Raw genomic sequence first — 16,553 nt, forward strand, 5'->3', positions numbered from 1 at the left:
GCAGGGTAGGCGAGCCTGGGGTGGGCTTGTCCGCCGGCCGGGCCGGGCCTGAGGGGCCAGGGGTAGTTTTTGTGTCCCTAGCCTGTGCGCTTGCCCTCCTGTCTTCCCGTCCTTTATGATTCTAGGGGCCCTGAGAAGCCATCCAGCCCCACCTCTCCCTGACATAGAGGGGACCTGAGGCCCAGGGAGGGGTCGGCCCGTGTCCCAGGTGGCGCCGGCTCCACCCTCCAGAGGGGGGCCTCCCAGGCCACCGGCAGTGGCTTCAGAGGCCGGGTGGATGCTGCCACCTGGTGAAAGCTGTAGCACGTGGCAGGCATGCTCCAGCAGCCCTTCCTCAGGGTCCCTGGGCACCTGCCAGGAGCAGGGGTAATGGGAAGAGAGACCTGGGCAGAAGCCAAGCATCATAGCCCGGGACAAGTCCCACAGACATCCTGGATGCAGTGAGAGCCCAGAGGATGGGCAGTGGAGAGACGGGTCAGGGAAGGCTTTGGGGGAGGGGACACTGGGGAAGTGCTTGAAGGATGAATAGGCATCTTCCAGGAGGAGCCAGGGAGGCAAACCCAGCCAGGACGTGGCGCTGTTGGGCTGAGGGGGTGTGAGGAACCAGAAGGAGCCCCGTGGAGCTAGATGAGGCCATTGAGAAGGAGCCGGCTTCGGGGATACGCGCAGAGGGTGGGGCCGGGGGGTGGGGGGCCGGCTCAGCTCCATCGCTGTTACCCTGTTGCCTCCCGTCGTCTCGTCTCCACGAGGTCCCAGGAGCCACAGGCTGCACCGGCCGCATCTGGCTTGCGGCTGTAGCATCTGCCTCATAGCGGTGCTCGGAGGCCGGCCTGGGGCCGCACGAGGCCCCGGGGCCCCGAGGAAGGCGAGAGCAGAGGCTGGTGAGGGAGGGTCCAGGGCCAGCCTGTCCTGGGGCTCAGCACGTGACCTGAGCCCGTCGCTCCCCCTCCCTGGGCTCGGCCTCCGCCTGGCTGCTCGGGCGACCTGGCCCTGTCTTCCTCTCAGGGCACAGGGGCCCGCTGGGAGCACAGCACCTGTCCAGGTTCCAATCAAGGCTCCTCTGCACTTTGACTTTGTCTCTCCGTCTGCCTTGCCGCATTCTGTGGAGGGCTGAGGGAGGGCCCTTGGCTTTGCATCCCCAGCTGCCCTGGGAGAGGGGCGGGCAGCGGCGGCCACGGAGGAGGCGATGGCGGGACTGCTCCGGGCTCTGGCTGAGTCTCCTCCCCCCTCTTCCTGACTCAGCTCTGCAAGGCCCTGGGACTCCGGCCCACCCCTGCTCCAGCACAGCCCCTGGGTCCCCAGCTCCAGCAGGCACTCAGGGCCCCTGGGATGGGGACCCCAGACACCTCCCCAGCCCCCCTGAGCTCCGCACAATCCCTGAGGATCCAGTGCTGTCACCTCCCAGCCTCTGCCCAGGGTGCCCTTCCCCCACTCTCATTCCTTCATTCCAGGCTGGCCCCGTCCTTCAGGGTCCAGCCCAGGTGCCACAGCACCAAGGGACCTTCCCAGATCCACCCCCAGGAGGAATTACATCTTCCTTTGAGCATCCACAGTGATTCCTTCCTCGTGCTAGCGTTATTACTAACTTATATGTTATGAGTCCGTCTGTAGTCACGTGAGCAAATGTATTCAAAGAATAAATTCCAGCTGCAGTGCCCATGGAGAGGCAGGTCAGTGTCTGCCTTGCCCTCGGGACCCCCATCAACTGTCCCATGGGGGCCACCCTGCTCAGAACTCACGGCCAGGATAGATTTGTCTCCTGCAAACACGTAGTTCATTTCCTCCTTTCCAGCAACAAGCACGCTGTGGCCCTCCCTCGTTCCCTTTTTACCCTGGCTGCCAGGGTGGTCGGAATCAAATGTCACATACTATCAAGGCTACTTTGTTATTCCTCATGGGTAGCATCATCCCTACCCCCATCCCCCTTTCTGTCTGTGCTGTTTTCCCCATTTTCTCCAGAGACATCTTGGGGTGATGGGGGAACACACTTTGGTCGGCATTCAAGTGGTCTGTTTTCAGGTCCCAGTTCAGCCCCTTCCTCAGGCAAGCCCGTTAGTTTCCTGCAGGTGTGGATTAAATACCTACCCTAATCACACTGGAATGGGAGATATCAAAATGGCAGGGATTCGTAATAATCCCTTCTACTCAAAACATTTCTGCCCTGCCCACCTCCAGAAAAGACGTGAGGCAGCTTCTCACCCAGACACATGAGGCTAATGGAGACGGAATGGAAAATTGGGCAGCGACACGAAGTCTGACGTTTGCTGTGCGTCGGCTGTGCGCTGAGCCTGGGGCCCCAGGGCTGTCGGGCACAGAGGTCTGTTGAGTGACTGAGCGAGGGGCAGGCCGTGCCATCCACCGCACCCTGAACCTCCTCCCAAATTTTGTCTCCCTGTGACCACACAGACATCGACGAGTGCTCCTTCGAGCGGACCTGTGACCACATCTGCGTCAACTCCCCGGGCAGTTTCCAGTGCCTGTGCCACCGCGGCTACACGCTCTATGGGACAACCCACTGCGGAGGTCTGCAGCTCGCCCGCCAGGGCCACCTCCCCCCAGAGGCACGCGCCCGGCCGCACGGCCACCTGCACTGCACCCCACACCCCGACCTTGACCTTGACTCTGATGGGCCTGGGAGGGACTGGTGGGCAGAGGGGCTCAGCCAAGGGTAAGGCAGGAGGGTGGGGGGATGGGCAGCAAGCATCCACTGGGTGCCAGGCCTCAGCCAGGCTGTGGACACGGGCCTGGAAACAGCAGTTTCTGGGGAACCCCAGTCCGGAAGGGAGGATGGCTGCACAGAGGATCCCACCAACAGTTCATTCCAGTGGAGGGGGTAACAACAGAGAAGGGCAGAGGGTGGGGACAATGGGGGGATCCTAAAAGAGGAGTGTTTGGGTCACGGTGGGGGAAGCATGCCAGAGGGGTCAGCGTGTGCAAAAGCACTGAGGCAGAGGGAGCACAGAGGGACTGAGAGATAGCCAGTGGGGCTAGAGTCCCGTGAGGGAAGGGGCACACGGTGGGAGGTACAGACAGAGGGGACACAGGGCTTCGTGAGCCCCAGGGGACTTGTGGCTTTATTCCCAGTGCAATGAGAAGCCATTGGAGGGTTTATGCAGGGATGTGACGGGCTCAAGTTCACGTAACGAGATCCCTCCAGCTGCCACGTTTTTAGGAGGGTGGAACCCAGGGCACCAGTGGGGACACGGCTCCAGGCATGGGAGTGAGAGCTACTGGAGCCTGGTCAGGGTGGGGAGGGATGCGGAGAGAGGGAAGGTTCTAGATGCCTTTAGGTGCCACGGATGATGGGACATGGGGATGTACAGGCTTGGGGGGTGAAGCTGGCGGGGGTGTCAAGAATGGCCCTGAGGTCCCTGGTGTCTCTCCCTTTCCTTTGACCTGGTGGTAGCCACGATTTCTCTGCTGGGCAGCTGTGAAGTTTAGGTGGGCTCAGGCACAGCTGGTGCTAGGAGCGTGGCTCGTGGGGTGAGCTGCAGATTCTTCTGGAGGGACTCCCAAAAACCTGGACACCAGCTTCTGCACGCAGGTCTTTGGCCGAAAAGAAGGCGGGGCCTCAGGGGAGACTTCCTGCGCCCAGGTGCCTGTTGTGCAGGAGGGAAACTGGCTGGGAAGGGCACATCCGAAGTCCCACAGTGAGATACGGCCTCAGGACCCCGGGGCCGGTGCTGGTCATTCCGGCCCCACAAGACCTGACTGCAACTTTATTTTGTGCCGTTTCTCTGCCCTCCCCCAAGTCTGGGCTCAGCTGCCCAAGTTCAGCAAACCACTGAGGTTCCTGGAGGGGGGGGAATGTGTGTTGGTGTCTGCGGGAACCCTGTGTGTGTGCAAGCTCGTGTGTGTGTCGTGTGCAACCACATGTGTGCATCCAGTGACGGTATCAGGCTGGGGTCAGGGTCAGGGGATTCTCGGCTCTCCTGTCCTGGGTGGATCCTGCCCTGCCAGCCCCAAGGGTGTGGCCTCGGCTGGACCGTCCAGCCCCCCCTCCTGCCCTTACGCCTACCTGTGCTTCCAGATGTGGACGAGTGCAGCATGAACAACGGGAGCTGCGACCAGGGCTGTGTCAACACCAAGGGCAGCTACGAATGCGTCTGCCCCCCAGGGAGGCGCCTCGACTGGAACCGGAAGGACTGCGTGGGTGAGTGCCCTGGGGCGAGACATCGCGAGCACCCCTGAGAAGGGCCTGGGTGCCAGCTCCTCCGCTGGTGCCTAGATGGCTGGGGCTCCTGGGCAGGTGCTCTCTGCTGGTGGGATACGGCTGACGGGAATGAGGGCTGACAGAAGAGGAGGGGATGCAGCGGGGAGAGCACGCTTGGAGGCGCAGAAACGGCTTGGGGCGGGGGCACGGGGAGCACGGAGGTGGAGACCTGGGGGTCAGCGTGTGCAGCCAGAGCTGTGGACTCAGGAGGAGCTGACACTTAGAAGCAGCAGAGCGTGGAGGCCTCAGTAGCCCCAGCTCCCCTTGTCCTGCCAAGGAGGCTGGTGGGAGGGGAGGGGTGGTTACACGGGGTGCAGCAGCAGCAGAGCCTGGACCGGGGAGCGCCTGGGTCTTTGTACACCCGCCACTGGCCTGGCAAGGGGCGGGCCTCCTAGAGAGCTCAGGGCTCATGCGCCCTCCGCTGCTGAGCTCTGGGGCCTTGGGGCACCTCTCGGCTGAGTGCTGGACAGTCCACATTCACTGGTTCCATAAACACTGCTGTATCCCCGGCACCTAGAACAGGCCCGGCAGCCACAGACACTCAGTGAAGGATTTGTTGAATGAATGAATGAAAGTATCAGAGAATGGAGACCGTCACTTAGTAACCCGAGACATTCAGACAGCTGAATTTGCTTACTTAAGTAAGAATTGCTCTGCTGCTCCGGCAGTCTGGTTGAGCAAAGCAAACCGCTGGTTCTGCCTGGAGTTTGGGGGAAGAGCTCCTGCGGAGTTGTGCTGGCTAAAGGCAGGTGAGGTCAGTCTCTTTGCGGGGCGCTGAGGGAGACCGGGCTCACACCAGCCTCAGAAGCCTGACCGCTGAGTGAGCTGGCGCAGAGCTGGCTGACTTTCCACGCCCACACCCTTCAGTTGGCTTTCCGAGGTGTGTCCACCGATTATTAGGTCATGTGAGGTCTGGTATTTACTGCTGACCAGAGCTATCAGGTACAGGCTTTCTCTAGGGATGTGAGGACATGTTTCTTTGTTTGTTTGTTAATTCTCAGTCCCCTTTTTGGTCGTCCCTCCTCAGTCAGAGCTGCAGGAGAGGCCACCAGGGCTTGTCCAGATCTTCACCACTGCCACCAAACCAGCCTCTATGAAGAGTCATCGGTGGAGGTCAGATCGTCAGGTCACAGTCAGTCGGGGAGGTTTTATCCCGTTTTTGTCTCTGAGCCATTTGCTGGGACTCTACGCGAAAGCAGTTGATATTGTAGACAGTAGATGTGGAAGGATGAGGCAGACAAGTGTGACTGCAGGTATTACCAGAAGGTGCTGGAAGCAAGGCCCTCTAGAACCATGATTGAAGGGCTCCCAGGGCTGACCAGGAAAACCGGTCCCACCCGCTCCCTAAGTCCACGGTATGCAGGTTGCTCTCTCATGTAGCCTTGAAGTAGACTGTTCCACCTCACCTGTACTGTGAATCCAGGTTCAGAATGAAGCGCCGGCAGGGCCACAAGCTCCCCTGGTTGCCCAGAAGATCCAAGGTCATACTATTATCTATAACGACTTGCACTAGGCAGTCAGAGTGCTTTGTCCTGCCCCCCACGCCATGCCCTACGCTGTATTATTCGCTGTATCCCCCTAAGTGAGGGACACATTTTGGATGACCACTAAAGCTGTCCAGTCCCTCTGGTTGGGGCCAAGAGCCTCCACCGTCTGCGTCACCAGGTATTATTATGTCCCTCAGAAGGTGTTCTACCGTTAGATGCTTTGCAAGGAGGCATCGTTCACTGAGGGTACTGGGGAGTCGTTCACTTGTTACAGTCTCAGAGACCCACAGGGCAGTTAGCTGAGGTCCTGGGGTGGCACCCATGAATCAGATGTCCATGTGAGACACGGGGTCAACCTCAGTGGAGCTGTAGATGTATTGTCTGTGGGTGGTATTGTGACAAACAGTCAGATACATTGCAAGGCAGCTGAACTGGTCTCTCCTGATGGGAGGGCATTTTCCTTTTTTATGTATCGCCTACAAAGACGATCATAATTACGTCCATGTAACATACTTTATAACATCTCTAAATGTTGGCTTTCCTAGCGATAGCTTGGGAGAACTGATTTAAAGAATCAGGATGGTAGGGGCTTCCCTAGTGGCGCAGTGGTTAAGAATCCACCTGCCAATGCAGGGGACATGGGTTCGAGCCCTGGTCCGGGAAGATCCCACATGCCGGGGCAACTAAACCTGTGCACCACAACTACTGAACCTGCGCTCTAGAGCCCGCGAGCCACAACTGCTGAGCCTGCGTGCCACAACTACTGAAGCCCGAGTGCCACAAGTATTGAAGCCCACGTGCCTAGAGCCCGTGCTCCGCAGCAAGAGAAGCCACCGCAATGAGAAGCCCGCGCTCCGCAACAAAGAGTAGCCCCCACTCGCCGCAACTAGAGAAAGCCTGCGTGCAGCAACAACGACCCAACGCAGCCAAAAAGTAAATAAATAAATTTATTTTAAAAAGAAAAAAAAGAATCTAGGATGGTGGCTATTACTAGTAAGGCCTAGATCTAGGTGAGTTATTTGTAAGGGAAACATGATAGGGTAAAGCAGAAGTATACAGCCTTAAATGCATAAGGTGGGAAAATGTGATCCAAAGAATGAAGAGCAAAGGTTTGCAAAAGAGCATGTGGAAATCAGTGGTTACAGACATCTAGGAGAATTTATTCCAGTGGTCTTAGGCACAAGCTCTGTATTCTGTGTAGCCGTCAGCCGGTTCTGAGAATCTCGGGTAACAGTCAATTTCTGTGAACTGTCTGCTTTTGGGGGTTCTCTGAAAAACCTCAGTTTAAGACCTCTAGGGCTTCCCTGGTGGCTCAGTGATTAAGAATCCGCCTGCCAATGCAGGGGACACGGGTTCGAGCCCTGGTCCGGGAAGATCCCACATGCCGCGGAGCAACTAAGCCCGTGAGCCACAACTACTGAGCCCACATGCCACAACTACTGAAGCCCGCGTGCCTAGAGCCCATGCTCCGCAACAAGAGAAGCCACTGCAATGAGAAGCCCGCGCACCGCAACGAACAGTAGCCCCCCCCTCCGCGCCACAACCAGAGAAAGCCCGTGCACAGCAATGAGGACCCAACACAGCCTAAAATAAATAAATAAATTAAATAAATTTATTAAAAAAAAATCTGTAAGTGGTGACTTTACAGTAAGTTCTGAAAAATTCATTTTTGTTTCTTAAGAAAAATTAGGGGTAATAAAGACTGTGATATTTCTGAGTAATTCATGAATAACTCTCCCAGTAAAATGTGTCTGTATGTTACTAAGTAAATAAGTTGGAATATCCCAAATAAGGAGCACAAAATCTAATAATATTTTAGCTCCTATGAGTGCTGTTATTGTTTTCAACAAGAGACTGCTTCAGTTCATCCAGAAAGTAAACATACTATTACTAGAGCGTGATTATAACCCATGCAATCCATCTGGACGCGCTCAAAGTGTCCCTTAGGGCTTGGTTCCGGTGCATGTCCCATCTTGACGCTTTACCCAGGATTCTGAAGGTCACAGCCACACCACGAACTGGCCATTTCCTCTGCCACCCTGGAAAAGCTTCTCACCAACGTTGTCTAATGTCACCACCAGTTTGTCCCTGCAAGGATGGGTTGCCTTAGGAAAGATGTTAGCAAACGTCTGAGTGAGCTGGTCTGGTGGTCCCAGGAGGCCGCTCTGGCTTCACCAGGCATCGTCCTCGTGCCTCTTACAACTTGCTCCCCCTGCTTCTTTACAGAATAGGAAGCCAAACAGTGTGTGTGTGTGATGGGACCCTTGGGCTCCTCTGTCCTTGCCCCGGGACTTCGGCCAGAACAGCCTGTTTCACGTGGTGATCCGGAAACACTGCCACCGACTTCCACCTCTTCTGCTGCAGGCCTTTGTGCTCCCGTTACGGGCAGGAAACCTCTCTGTTTTCAAAGCATTCTAAGGTTGACTGCTTCCGCTCGTGTACATATTTACCTTTTACGTTTAGCAATTTAACATGCTAGAGAGAGCCACAGGTGCGGCCCTAGAGCCACCTGGAGCCCCTCCGGGCTTGATTCCGGCCTGGAGGATTCTTGCCTGTCCAGCCTGGTACTATCTCTCTTCCTTTTTTTTTTTTTTTTTAAAGTATTTTTTTTTTTTTTTTTTTTTTTGGCTGCGTTGGGTCTTCGTTGCTGTGTGTGGTTTCTCTCTAGTTGCGGCGAGCGGGGGCCACTCTTCGTTGCGGTGCGGAGCACGGGCTCTAGGCACACCGGCTTCAGTAGTTGCGGCTCGCAGGCTCTAGAGCGCAGGCTCAGTAGTTGTGGCACATGGGCTTAGTTGCTCCACGGCATGTGGGATCTTCCCGGACCAGGGCTGGAACCCGTGTCCCCCGCGTTGGCAGGCGGATTCTAAACCCCTGCGCCACCGGGGAAGCCTCCTGTCTCTCTTCTTTTTGTTTTTTGCTCTTATTAACAGCTTTTTTGAGATATAATCACGTGCCACAAAATTCACCCATTTAGTGGACAATTCAGTGTGTTTTAGTATAATCACAGAGTCACGCAATCACAATCCACTTTAGAGCATTTTCATTACTCCCCAAAGAAACCCCGTGCAGGCACTCCCCATTTTCCCTCAAGACCCCCAGTCCTAGGCAGCCATAATCGACTTTTGCCTTTTATGAATTCGCCTACTCCGGACATTTCATGTAAGTGGAATGCAACGTGTGGCCTTCTGTGACTGACGTTTCATTTAGCGTAATGTTTTCAAGGTTCACCCACGTTGTAGCGTGTGTCATTGCTTCACTCCTCTTTACATTCCACTGTATGGTTATACTGCATTTTGTTTATCCACTCATCCGTCGACGGACATTTGGGTAGTTGCCAGTTTTTGGCTATTATGAATAATGCTGTTATGAATATTCATGGACAAATTCTGTATGAACGTATGTTTACAATTTTCTTGGGTATATACCTAGGGGTGGAACCGCTGGGTCATATGGTAACCCTGTGTTTAAATTTCGAGGAACTGCCAGACTGTTTTCCAAAGTGGCTGCAGGATTTCCCATTCCCTCCAGCAGAGTGTGTGAGGGCTCCAGCTTCTCCACATCATCACCAGCACTTGTTATTAGCTGACTTTTTGCTTCTAGTCACCTTACTGGGTGTAAAATGGTATCTCGTTGTGGTTTGTATTTGTAATTCCCTGATGGCTAATAATGTTGAGTATCTTTTCATGTATTTATTGTCCATTTGTATATCTTCTTTGGAGAAATGTCTATTCAGATCCTTTGCCCATTTTTTGATTGGGTTCTTTGTCTTTATTATTCAGGTGTAAGAATTCTTTATATGTTTTAGATACAAGTCCCTTATTAGATATAAGATTTGCAAAGATTGTCTTCTCATCCTGTGAGTTGTCTTTTCACTTTCTTGATGATGTCTTTTGAATCACGAAAGTTTTTAATTTTCGTAAAGTTCAGTTTATCTCTTTTTTCCTTTGATTGCCTGTGTTTTTTATGTCACTTCTAAGAAACTGTTCATTGCCTAATCTAAGTTCCCAAAGATAACACCTGTTTTCTTCTAAGAGCTTTATATTTTTAGCTCTTACATTTAGGTCTTTGATCCATTTTGAATTAATTTCATATGTGTGACACAGGGGTCCAACTTCATTCTTTTGCATGTGGTTCTTCAAATGTCACAGCATCATTTGTTGAAGAAAATCCATTCTTTTTCCCCATAGAATTATCTTCACGTCCTCTTGAAATCAGTTGGCCGTAAATGTATGGATTTGTCTCTGGACTCTCAGTTCTGTCCCGTTGATCTATTTGTTTGTCCTCATACCTATACACCACTGTAGCTTTATAGTGTTTTTAAATCATAAAATGTGAGTCCTCCTACTTTGTTTTTCATATTTCAAGATTGATCTAGCTATTCTCGAACTTCCCTTGAATTTCCATATGGATTTTAGGATCTCTTCATTTTTTAAGATAAGTCCCATCAACAAAACAATATTAAGTTGGGATTTGGTGTAGAGCATCCAAAAGATCTGTTCTGGATATGAACACTTCTGAAGTACAGACACACAGAGACGAGTCTCTCCTTCAGGAAGGGGTAGGAGAGGGAATTCCCTGGCGGTCCAATGGTTAGGACTCGACACTTTCATGACTGTGGCCCGGGTTCAATCCCTGGTCCGTGAACTAAGACCCCAAAAGCCACGTGGTGCGGCCAAAAAAAAAAACAAGAGGAAGGGGTAGGAGAGTTGCTCAATGGTAGTATGAGAAAGAGAAAGGAGCCAGACACCATGATTAGTTCACTGACAAGCAGAAAAAGTACTGGGTGTTTTCAGGTCACAGGAGGGATCGTACTGCATGTGGTACCCGCAGATTGAAACGTGGTTCTGGTACAAGATCTGAAGACGTTTCAACTACTTTATCCAAGGCTGTGATTGCTCTGAGGCAGGAAGGACAAGCCTTGGTCACGGATGCTCCCCGAGTTGTTGAGTTTGTCCCCTGAGAACCTGGCCTAACCTTTGCATGTTGATACCAAAAAAAAAATGATTTCTGGCAATCAGGGAAGATTCAGTCTGGACTCTTCCTGGGCTCTCCTCCAATCATTCTGCTGATGTCGTGGAAACTTTGCCCCAGGGATTCAGTTTTTTGATCATACATAATAGAGGTATATTAAGGTTCCCATCGGCTGTAATCTGAATCACGTGTAGGAGAATTTTCTGAGACTTCTAACAATAACCCCGTAGGTGTATTTTAGCTGGCACTTCCATTTGCAGAGGAGATCCCTCCCCACAATACATGCAGTGCCTTTGACCTAGAGAAGGGAGGCTTGTTTTCTGATAATGACCCCAAAGGAGCAGTTACAGCCTGGAACTCGGGAAAGAACTGAGGGTTGTTAGAAAGTCCCACTACCTGAGTGGGGTTTTTTTCTTTCTTTTTTTTTTTTGAACATCTTTATTGGAGTATAATTAGTTTACAATGGTGTGTTAGTTTCTGCTTTATAGCAAAGTGAATCAGCTATACATATACATATATCCCCATATCTCCTCCCTCTTGCATCTCCCTCCCACCCTCCCTATCCCACCCCTCTAGGTGGTCGCAAAGCACCGAGCTGATCTCCCTGTGCTATGCGGCTGCTTCCCACTAGCTATCTATTTTACATTTGGTAGTGTATGTATGTCCATGCCACTCTCTCACTTTGTCCCAGCTTACCCTTCCCCCTCCCCGTGTCCTCAAGTCCATTCTCTAGTAAGTCTGCGTCTTTATTCCCGTCCTGCCCCTAGGTTCTTCAGAACCGTTTTTTTTTTTAGATTCCATATATATGTGTTAGCATATGGTATTTGTTTTTCTCTTTCTGACTTACTTCACTCTGGATGACAGACTCTAGGTCCATCCACCTCACTACAAATAACTCAATTTCGTTATTTGGCTGAGTAATTTGGCTGAGTAATATTCCATTGTATATATGTGCCACATCTTCTTTATCCATTCATCTGTCGATGGACGCTTAGGTTGCTTCCGTGTCCTGGCTGTTGTAAATAGAGCTGCAATGAACATTGTGGTACATGACTCCTTTTGAATTATGGTTTTTACTTGAGTGGTTTTAATAAACCAAAGCAAATCAAGTTCATGCCCCCTCAAGCCTTTTACAGATCCCTGACCCTTTTCAAATTTGCTTCTTCTCATCTTCTTGCATATTCTCTCACAACCAGATATACTTACCATAAGGCAAATGTACTTTTTTCCCCTTTTTTTCCTTACTGCCAGTCGATCTGCCTTCCCTCTTGCTTTTTAGGCGACTTTACACTTTTCTCTGAGGGCTTCGATGTCCGAAGGTGGTGAGATGGATGGTTTACACAGCGGAGAGTCAGATCTCATCTGCATGTGAGCTGAGTAAGCTAGCTTGCCCCTGTTCCGTGGGCGCCAGCAGGACTCGTGGGACCCCCGGGTCAGAGTCCAAGAGCTTCATAACTCACAGCACAGCCAGCAGCCCCCCAGGTCCCGTCCACCCAGGAGGATGCGCAGACAGGAAATTTGCATCCCGGCTGAAGGACGCCCAGCTTGGGAAACTCACCCCTCGCTTTTGTAGTGAACGGAAGCCAGGCTGCTCTTGCCTGGAGGGAGATGTTACCTCATCCCTAGAAGGTGCTCGCTGTGAACAAAACCCTGAGAAATGGCTCCAGGAAAGACGCATCAGTGCTCTGCATACCCCACGTCCCCACAAGGACGTGCGGGCACGTGCACGGCCGGGCGCGCACAAGAAAGCTGTGCTGTCCATCTGTAGTTGCTGACAATCCCCTCTAGGAAGTCAGAGGAAGTACAGGGAACTGCTGAGGGCTAACGTCTCCCTTGGAAGGTTGTGGACGGTTGTCCTTCTGTTTCTTAACCAGTGAGAACACGGGTTCTTCAGCGGCCCTTTTGGTTTGTATTATCTGCAGGTGTTTTTGTTCATAGTTTCTTGATCCTTTGGGAACAAAGGCCTTTTGGTCTTGAGTTTGTTTGGGGGCCAGATGTTTCATCTGGAGGGCCATGAGTTTGTTTTCATTTCTAGATTGTGTCCTTTTAGACGCTTCCTTGAAAATGTTCGGCCACATGTTTAAGATCGTCCAGGCTGGCAGTTCCCCTACTGCAATTGGTTATTCCAGCTGTAAGTCCCCTGTTTCAGCCTGTTCCCTGGGGCGACTCCACATGAGAAACTCTGAAGAGCTCAGTTCCGGACGTCGTCAAACACCTAATGGATGTGTCTGGGGGCTGCCCCAGAGAGGGCTTCCCAGTGACCCTCCCGTGCTTGGTCACTGCCAAGAAGCCCATGGCCATTTTCAGCCGTTCCTTTCCCCCGATGGGCAGGGACACCTGCTCTGGAGGATTCAGCCCCGCCCTTGGATCGGGGCACAGGGAGTGGACCTTCTCACAGAGAGCCTGGACTGGTGTTGGAGGGAGAAGGGAGCAAACCGTTCCCTGGGCCCAGCGTCCCCCTACGTCCAAACGGATGTGGACCCTGCCATCTCCCAGCCCCCTCCCACCAAGACGGTCTGGCCAGGGGACGGACGTGTGGTGGGAGTTCCTGTTGGTCCATGCTCAGGGGCCCTGCCGGCTCCAGAAAGCCACCCCTGGCCCCTCAAGCCCCTCTTGTGTCTTCCTTCTCCTCAGAGACGGGCAAGTGCCTTTCTCGGGCCAAGGCCTCACCCCAGGCCCAGCTGTCCTGCAGCAAGGTGGGCGGTGTGGAAAGCTGCTCCCTCTCCTGCCTGGCCCACACACTCTTCATGCCAGGTAACCCAAGGCTGTCCCCGGGACGACATGGGGGGCGGGACTCCCTTCCCTGGGATCCAGCCTCTGCTCCCTGCTGTTCTCCAGGAGAGGAGCCCAACCTAGGAATGAGGACCCCCAGCCCTGGTCACTGAGTGACCCTGGGCAGCTGTCCGGTTCTGTGGGGGCCGCAGTGTCCTTCTCAAAAGTGCAGCGGCCCAGCCACTTAGCCTGTAGTCGTGTAGCAGAAACGGACTGACGTGAGGGTCAGTCCTGACCTTCATTGCATTCAGTGACCCCTCTGAGGCCCCCAGGATGTATGGGTGCTGGAAGGGGGGGCACCCAGACCCACCTCAGCCCTGGCCTCTCTACAGACTCAGACGACAGCTACAGCCTGAGCTGCGGTGTCCCGGGCCTCCAGGGCAAGATGCTACAGAAACGCAACAGCACCGGCTCCAGCACCGGGCCCAGCTGCTCAGGTAGTCCCTGGCCTGTCCACACCACACGCACCTGCGGGACCCCTTGACTTTCCGTCCAGCACCAGGCCAGGGGGAGACAGAGGGGCATGGCCCAGGGAAGGCCTCCTGGCTTGGGGCCTGCCCAGTATGGCTCAGGGTGCCAGGGAGCTAAGAGCAGGGCCAGGACCCAGAAGCAAGCAGGCTGTAAGCTGAGTCCCAGCCCAAGGGCAGTGGACCACGGAAGGGCCCTTCTGGCTCAGGGCCACGGTTCCAGAGTGGTTTAGTGACCCCAAAGTGCTATGGGTCTATGGATGTCAGATTCCATTTCAGTGAAGGGAGTCACATCTGCTTCGGCCACAAGGTTCTAAAAACTCCCAGAGTCGGCGCTCCCCTGGGAGACCACCCACCCGCCCCACCGCCCCCCAGGAATACTGGAGGCACGCACACTCCCATGCACCTCGGGACACAGCCAGCTCCCCTGCCAGTAGGAGGTCGTGCTTCACAGCTTCTCCTGTTCAAGATGCTGGATTAAATGACATGCTTAAGACGTACAGGATGTAATCCTAAGCTTCTGTGACTATAGGACTCTTTGGTCCAAGGGTCTGCTCTGCTCTTGGAAGGAATCAGCGGCTCTGGCATCTGTATCATTGCAAATCCCCTTCCCTTCCTTGCTTCCCTCTCTCGTCCGTGCCGCCCCTTTTCCTGAAAGCACCAGCCGCATAAAGTAGCTCTGGTGATGGGGGAGAAGGCAGGAGGCTTGCCCTTCCTCCTCCACTGACCGCTGGCTGGATGGCCCCTGGGGCGAGCATGACCCCACCGTCCACCCTTGCACCTTTTTCAGGGAGAGAAACAAGGCGGCAGAGGTCCCCACCCACGGCTCCCAGTGGGTTTGTCCCCCTGGCAGACCCCTCACGCTCAGGCACTCCCTCCGCAGCCCCCGGCCCCACCACCTCCCTGCCCAAGGGAGAGGCCGCCACCTGGGGGGATTTGGACTTTCCCCAGGTGCCCCTGCCACCCTCATCAGGCAGAAGGCCCGGTTCAAGATTCGAGATGCCAAGTGCCACCTCCGGCCCCGAAGCCGGGAGCCGGCAAAGGAGGCCCTGAGGCAGCTGCTGCTGGGTGAGTGGGCCGCCCTGGCACCGCCCACACGGGGGGCGGGGGGAGGTCCCCAGGCCTGGGGGCTGGGAGCCCAGGGTCCAGCGGGACTGGGTTTCCAGGGGTAGGGGCCTCTCTTCGTCCTCACCACCGTGGTCCCTTAGCCCCAGGAGCCACGCTTGGTGGACCATAGACAGTGGTGGTATCCCTGGGGAAGAAAGCCAGCAGTTGAGTGGAAAAGCATCCCTGGGGTCCATCGGCCCGCCTCACACAGGGTTAAATGAGCTCCCCCAGAGCAAGGGCTTTCCGCGCAGCATGGTCGTGTCCAAACGGGAGGAACCCCGGGCTCACTCAGCGGCTCTCTCTAGAATGAGGGTGGCCCAGAAGGGTGTTCCAGCCTGGGGGAGAGCCTGGGGGAGCGGACCAGGAGGAAAGCATGCCCGCTCTGTTTCCACGAAGATTCCCGAACACCTTAGGGTTCCTCCTCAAACCTGACGAAGCTCGGCACCCAGCAGGCCTAACCTGGGCCGAGCGGCCCCGAGCTGGAGCCGCACGGCTTTGCTAAGGAAGATGCGCGAAGCGCCTCACGTGCAGTGGTGCGATGGCCTCGGGAGGGCTGGGTGCGGGGCCTGGCTCAGCCCCCCCGGCCCCTCCTGAGACCTGGCCTTCTCCAGCCTCAGTTTCCCCATCTGCACATGAACTCTGAGGCAGGGCGGGACCCTGGCCACCAGCAGTCTGTGTGCAGGGTGAGGTAGGACCGTGCTCCCCGCCCCGTGCCACCTTTGCCACAGTGGCCCCTTCCTTGTCCAGAAAACTGCCACGTGACCTTTGTGACCCTCAAGTGTGACTCCTCCAAGAAGAGGCGCCGTGGCCGAAAGTCCCCATCCAAGGAGGTGACCCACATCACTGCAGAGTTCGAGGTTGAGACAAAGATGGAAGAGGCCTCAGGTGGGTGAGGAGTCCCCGCAGGAGGTGCTAAGGACCTCAGCGAGGACAGAGGACTGGGAGGTCTGCTGGGCATGAAGCCAGGCTCCCACCCAAGCCACGGCTACCGGAGGTGGAGGCCAGCCAGGCAGGCGGGGCACCTGGCAGAGCAGCTGCCCAGCCCAGGGTGGAAGAGGAGGCCCGGGGCCGTGAGAGGAGTGGGGCTGGGGCCCGCAGTGACAGCCACAGGCCTCTCCCCACTGCTCCACGCCCTCACCGGGGCCTGGAAGGGCCCATGCCTGCAGCCTCCCCAGGCTTGGACCGTTGGACCAAGGACCTGTCTTTGCCAGGTTCCAGCAGGGGCCTTGTGGGATGCTGGCTCGTGTTTCACACCAGCAGTTCCCTCTGGGCTGTAAATGAGAGCTGAGGTGAGCTGTGCCCTGGGCAGGGGACGTGTTGCAGTGGCAGAGGCCGGGCTTCTACTCAGATCTGCTGCGGGGCCCTTGAGCGGCTCATACCTCCCAGAGCCTCGGTCTCCTGCTGGCACACATTCGCAGCAAGGGCGCCTCGGCCCGGGGCCGCTGCGGGAAGGCTCTGAGCAGAGGCGCGGCCCAGCGCAGCGCCTGGCAGGGCAGCCTGGCGGAGAGACGGCTCGCAGCGGCGGGGGGGGGGGTC

At 55.1% G+C, this 16,553-nt stretch overlaps 1 protein-coding gene across 1 annotated transcript in view; it reads left to right on the plus strand.

Annotated features, from left to right (window-relative positions):
- SCUBE1 (signal peptide, CUB domain and EGF like domain containing 1) overlaps positions 1–16,553 on the plus strand; it is a 169,923-nt gene that overhangs the window by 139,087 nt on the left and 14,283 nt on the right. Inside the window, 6 exon segments of the mRNA XM_024737402.1 lie at positions 2,407–2,523; positions 4,031–4,153; positions 13,306–13,425; positions 13,776–13,880; positions 14,862–14,978; positions 15,765–15,919. Of these exon segments, the coding sequence (XP_024593170.1) occupies positions 2,407–2,523; positions 4,031–4,153; positions 13,306–13,425; positions 13,776–13,880; positions 14,862–14,978; positions 15,765–15,919 (737 nt within the window).

The sequence above is a fragment of the Neophocaena asiaeorientalis genome, unplaced genomic scaffold (assembly GCF_003031525.2).
Source record: "Neophocaena asiaeorientalis asiaeorientalis breed wild unplaced genomic scaffold, Neophocaena_asiaeorientalis_V1.1 scaffold242, whole genome shotgun sequence".
NCBI classification, from domain to species: domain Eukaryota; kingdom Metazoa; phylum Chordata; class Mammalia; order Artiodactyla; family Phocoenidae; genus Neophocaena; species Neophocaena asiaeorientalis.